At 41.6% G+C, this 6000-nt stretch overlaps 1 protein-coding gene across 1 annotated transcript in view; it reads left to right on the top strand.

Moving 5' to 3' along the window:
• Glg1 (golgi glycoprotein 1) overlaps positions 1-6000 on the top strand; it is a 95779-nt gene that overhangs the window by 70540 nt on the left and 19239 nt on the right. Inside the window, exons 10-12 of the mRNA XM_021220115.1 lie at positions 666-767; positions 2698-2851; positions 3928-4065. Coding sequence (XP_021075774.1) covers positions 666-767; positions 2698-2851; positions 3928-4065 — 394 coding nt within the window. The remainder of the gene's footprint in view (positions 1-665; positions 768-2697; positions 2852-3927; positions 4066-6000) is intronic.

Genomic DNA, 6000 nt, shown 5'->3' with positions numbered 1-6000 from the left:
CCAAAAAAAAAAAACAGTTGAAAATATTTAAGATGTGGAGGCAACAAGGTTATGTTTACTTGCTTTGTTTGTTTGTTTGTTTCTTGAGACAGTTTTTCTGTATAGCCCTGGCTGTCCTGCAACTCCCACTATAGACCAGTCTGGCCTCGAATTTGATGGAGATCCTCCTGCCTCTGTTTCCCAAGTGCCAGGATTAAAGGCCTGTGTCACCACTGCCTAGCCTAGGTGTTTATTTTATAGGATGTGTTTACCTTTTTATTGTTATTGATATGTCAGTGATCTCAAATTTTAGAGAAATAGACTGAAGTATTTCCTGAGATTTGCTTCAAATATCAACAGAAGACACTGAGTTAAAACATTTAGTTGCAGGGTCACCAAAGCTCTGGAGAACAGAAGTGGCCTTTACACTGTTCTCTACTCTTGTATATGTTGGAATGTTTTCATACTAAATAAAAATAAAACTGCTACATAGGTCTTACATATGCAGAGTTTGAATTCCAAAATGCCTTAAAACTGGTAGAAGAAATATTTACTGACAAGATCAGTTAATTTGTGTGATTCTCAGAAAAATCAATCCTGTCATCCTGGGGAATTCGTATTGAAATGAATTTTGAAGCCTGTCGACAAAACACTTCTTCATTACAATCTACCTCTTTAATGACCAGGATTCTTTCATGTCTGATGGAGCATTTATACACAGAGAAGATGGTGGAAGACTGTGAACACCGTCTCTTAGAGCTACAGTATTTTATCTCTCGGGATTGGAAGTGAGTATTTTAAAAACAGTGGAAGGCACTGCCTCATTCTGTTCCCTTGTGTGGTCAATATCAAAAGAATGGGTGTGTATATGGGGAAGAAGGTAATAGCTTATCAGTGTGTACATATGCATGATTTGTGTCTGTTTGCCACAGTGAGCAGTTGAGAGTCAGAGAACAACTTTGTAGAGTCTATTCTCTTGCCTCCACTCTTAAATAGGTTCTGAGAATCAAACTAGGGTCACCAGGCTTAAACCATAAAGTGCTTTATCCACTGAACCATCTTAGCAGTCCACATGAGGTTTAAACCCAGGGCTTTATACTGTAGAGTGTACACTTCTCTACTAAGCTGTGTCCCCACACCCCACTTTTATAGTTTATGATAATAAGTAACAAATTAACACATTCTTTTTAAATTCTTAGATAGCTAACTGTCTCCAACCCCCAGAAAACCTATTCTTACTGCTCCTAGAGCAGTATCTAAAAGCAGAGTCAACCACTGCCAGCCTGTACCAAGCATCCCTGTTCACCACTACTTTGGATGCTGGACTCAAAACAGTTTCTAATAACACAAATATCTATTGAGAAAGAGCCCCGGTACTTGTACAGACAGCAAGAGCATCTTCAGCTTCGACTCTAAAAGGATAACGTTGCATGTATGACAGCTTGATTGTCTAAAGAGGATGTACTAGGAGCCTGCTCTTAGTCAGAGTCACTGTTATTATTAGCCGGGTTACCACCTCCTCTTCTGTACTCGCTTCTTTTCCATCTCATGCTGGCAAAACTGGGTTCCACTGCTGCCTCTACTTCCCATAAACTGCTTCCTGTTTAACTAATTTACGTCAATATCCTATGATCTTTACTCTTTTTTGATGATTAATTTATATTTTATTGACGTGTCAATGGAAAAAGGTTACTTGAGGATTGCTGTGTTCTTCTGGATTAGTCTGGAAGGTCAGGCACTATGACATATGAGTGCATATGTGTATAATGAGGGCTAGAGCAGAATATTGCAAGTCCAAGACAGCTCTTAACTACATAGCAAGACCCTGTTTCAAACAAATAAATAGGTATGGAAAGGGATCAAAGGAAACCGGGTGATTGCTTTCCTGACCTTCCTCAAGCTATCTGAACTGAAATAACTTGAGTTTACTGCACTTCTCCCCAATCAAGATAGTGATTTCTCCTCTTCCCCTTACTCTTTCTCCTGTGATCAAAAATGTGCTTCATAATCTCATAAAAGCTTAATATTAGCATCTCTTCTTCTATTAAATAGCTCTCCCTACAGTTTACAATAAAATGAGAACAGAATTAGACATTCCTTAGTCTGATTTAGAGAAACAAGCAGGTTCAGTACATCATCATGTCCACAGATGATTCAGAATTAAATGTTTTATAACTTGATAAGCAATTTTCAGGTTAATTGAAGAAACCACTGCTATATCTTCCATAAGAAGATGGAGAAATTAGTTTTGTTGTTAAGTGTTCTGAGTAGGAGACGAGTTCCTGTCATTTTCTAATCTTGTTGAAGCTGGTATATCAGGTGGGGTTGCATTGCATTGTGAATTGCCTAGGGTAGCAGCAGCCCTGGTTTTACTTTCTGCTGTCTGGGCCCACTCAGTCTTACAGTAGCAGCGGGTACCATAGAGTCTGTGAGGAAGCGTATGTCTTCTGTATGAAGATTTCTATACATCGAATATTGTGTCACTATGAGCACATTCAGAGTGAGGTGTGCCTGCTAGTGCCTGTAATCTCAGTTTAGGAAGTGGAGACAGGAGGATCAAGAGTTCATCCCCAGCTACACAGCAGCTCCAAAGCCAGCCTGAATTATATAGAACCTTGTCTGAAAGGAGGGATGGGGGGAAGCCAGCAAAAACTCTTAGAATGTATGAAAAGGAAAATACAGAAAGTAGAGCTTCTTTTTTAATTCTTAACCTTCTAGGTTGGACCCTGTTTTATACCGAAAATGCCAGGGAGATGCTTCCCGCCTTTGCCATACCCATGGCTGGAATGAGACCAGTGAACTTATGCCTCCTGGAGCTGTGTTTTCTTGCCTATACAGACATGCCTACCGCACAGAAGAGCAAGGAAGGAGGGTATGCCGTCACCCTTGGGTCTCCCCTCTGTCATTTGTTTCCTACTGTTGTTCTGGTTTCTGTCAACACAAGGAAGCCTGGCAGGCATGTGTGGTAGAGTGGGAGGATGCTCTGTTCCTAGAAGTGCAGTCCTTGGGTGAGCATCCCTGCTGCTGCCGCTGTCTGTCCAGCTTCTCTCCTATGTGTTAGTTTGTCTTTGTTCTAAACAAAGGATGTGGGGAAACAGTCCAGGTTTCCTCTTTAAATTTTCAAAATCCAACTTACAAATGGGCAATTAAATTCTGCTGTTCTAACTTTACTTAGCTTTAAAGATCCATTAGAAGCTTTTAGCTGGGATACAAATGGTTCTTTAGCTTCTACACCTTTGGCAGCAAGACACAAAAGCTTTATATTAATGAGACTTCTCTCTCTGGCAATGCACTGGTTGGAGGAGAAGGTTCCACACAAGCTTCTTGGCATCTCCCTGCCCCAGTTGCTGCTCTGTAAGATACTTGTGTGAGCTTCTTGTCTTCTGGTGCCACCTACACTTGCTGCTGGGTCTCATTGTGAGACCTTACTGAATGTTATTTCCGCATATGTTACAGATGGTAGCCATGTTGTACTTTATATACCTAAGTACAGCTATCCCTTCTGAACCCAGTCTGAGTCAGACCCAGGAGGTACAATTAGAAAATATCATACTATAATAGCTAAAAGCCTGCCCCCCCCCCATTTTTATATTTTTATTCTCTCCCTCTCTTCCTCTTTCCCCTTCCCTCTCTCCCTCCCTCCCCCACGTGTGTGTGTGTGTGTGTGTGTGTGTGTGTGTGTGTGTGTGTGTGTTTCTGTGAAGCCAGAAGACAACTTGGGAAAGTTTGTTTCTTCTTCCACCATGGAATGAAAATGGTGACTCAGAACAAACTTCTTGAGGAATTGACCTTTTGGCAGCTTCCTAAAACATTTAGTTCTTGTCCTAGATAGCATTTGGTATAGAGTTTGAGGAGTAACTACAGTCCTGGTTATTAGTTTGCTCCGCCTAGGGGCTTCACATATTTTTCTGTTACCTCTAAATTCCCTTGCTCATTCCTTCTCTGTAGCTCTCACGAGAATGTCGAGCTGAAGTCCAGAGGATCCTGCACCAGCGAGCCATGGATGTTAAGCTGGATCCTGCCCTCCAGGACAAGTGCCTCATAGACCTAGGGAAGTGGTGCAGTGAGAAGACGGAGACCGGGCAGGTCAGTCACGGCTTCCACACGCTTTCCCTAAGGTTCCCATGCGGCCAGCTCAGTGGCTGCTGATGGGATTTGTTATCTTCAGGCCTTTTACCTAGAAAAACCCAGCAGAGTTTTTCGATTTTTGTTTTTATATCTAAGAGTAACTACGTTTTTCATGTTTTAGTTATGGTTTCTGTATTGTTTGGGGTTGATTATTTCTCCTCTTTGCTTAAAGTTCAGAGCAAAAGAATCTAAGACGATGACTCAGAGGCTAAGAGCACTTGTTGCTCTGGAAAACAACCCAGGTTCTGTTCCCAGGACCCACACGCTGCCTCCCAGTCATCCGTAGCTCCACTTCCAGGGGACCTGATTCCTCTCTTCTGACTTTTGCAGGTCTAGGCATGCACATGTTGCACATACATAACATTCAGGAGAAACACTTATATTTAAACTAAAATCTAAAAAATTTTAAAATGAAAATCTTAGAGCCAAAATATGTCCTGCTCTGACGAAAATATAAGATTTTGTGTTAGGCATTGTCTGTGCTAGACATCCCATCTTCCTTAGCACATTTCCCTTTTCTTTCCTCGGTGTCTCGCTCTCTCTCTCTCTCTCTCTTTTTAAGATTTATTTATTTTATTTATATGAGTATATTGTAGCTGTTTTCAGACACACCAGAAGAGGGCATCAGATCCTATTATAGATGGTTGTGAGCCACCATGTGGTCACTGGGAATTGAACTCAGGACCTTTGGAAGAGCAGTTAGTGCTCCTAACCGCTTGAGCCATCTCTCCAGCCCTTTGTCTCATTTTTAATTCATTCTTTTCTATATTTTTTTTTCTAACATTTACAGATTGCATTAAATCCTTTTGTGCTAGCAAGGTATAATATATTCATCCGTGTCTGGTATATACCAATAGATAATGTGCTTGCCCTAAAACAGTCCTACAAGATACATGGAAATGGAATTATTTTTCTACTTAGTTGATCAAATTGAGACTCAGAGAAGAAAACTTCCTTACTGAAAACTCAAGATGAATTCTTAAGAATTCATTATAGGGCTGGTGAGATGGCTCAGCAGGTAAGAGCACCCAACTGCTCTTCCAAAGGTGCAGAGTTCAAATCCCAGCAACCACATGGTGGCTCACAACCATCTGACTCCCTTTTCTGGAGTGTCTGAAGACAGCTACAGTGTACTTACATATAATAAATAAATAAATCTTTAAAAAAAAAAAAAAAAAAGAATTCATTATAACGCCGGGCGTGGTGGCGCACACCTTTAATCTCAGCACTCGGGAGGCAGAGGCAGGTGGATTTCTGAGTTCGAGGCCAGCCTGGTCTACACAGTGAGTTCCAGGATAGCCAGGGCTACACAGAGAGACCCTGTCTCAAACCCCCCCCCCAAAAAAAAAAAAAAAAAAAACATCATTATAACCTCTCCACAAAGAATAAACCAGAAAAGAATAGCCTCAGTACTCAGGTGCCTTCTGTGACTGGCCTCTAAGACTGTGTGTCTAGTTTGGGGAAAGTGTTACTGAAAGTTATGAGCAAGGCGGTGTTTTCATCATGGAGCAGGGTGACCAGTCCAGAGCAGGCGCTTGCTTAGAAAGATCCAATGTTAGAATGAGGACTGAACTTAGGCCTCCTGGCTTCATTTATGCCATGACAGACTGGCCCCTTCTGGAGTTTTCAAAGTCACCTGTAGCTAGACTTGGTAGCTAGTACATGAGATTAGTAAGTCTCAGAGCTCTGGGGAAGTGAAAGCAGGATGATCAGCTCAAAGATAGCTTCGGCAGCCGGCCATGCTTCACACCTGTAATCCCAGCACTCAGGAGGAGAGGCAGGTAGATCTCTGAGTTTGAGGACAGCCTGCTCTTTATTAAACAGTTGGATCCTGTCTCAAAAAATGAAAACAACCAGAAAAGATAATCTTTGCCTACTTAGAGAATTTGGAGC

Source organism: Mus pahari, chromosome 20, assembly GCF_900095145.1.
Source record: "Mus pahari chromosome 20, PAHARI_EIJ_v1.1, whole genome shotgun sequence".
In the NCBI taxonomy this organism is placed as follows: domain Eukaryota; kingdom Metazoa; phylum Chordata; class Mammalia; order Rodentia; family Muridae; genus Mus; species Mus pahari.
Note: the sequence above shows the minus strand (reverse complement) of the source record. Positions and strands in the feature narration are given on the sequence as shown.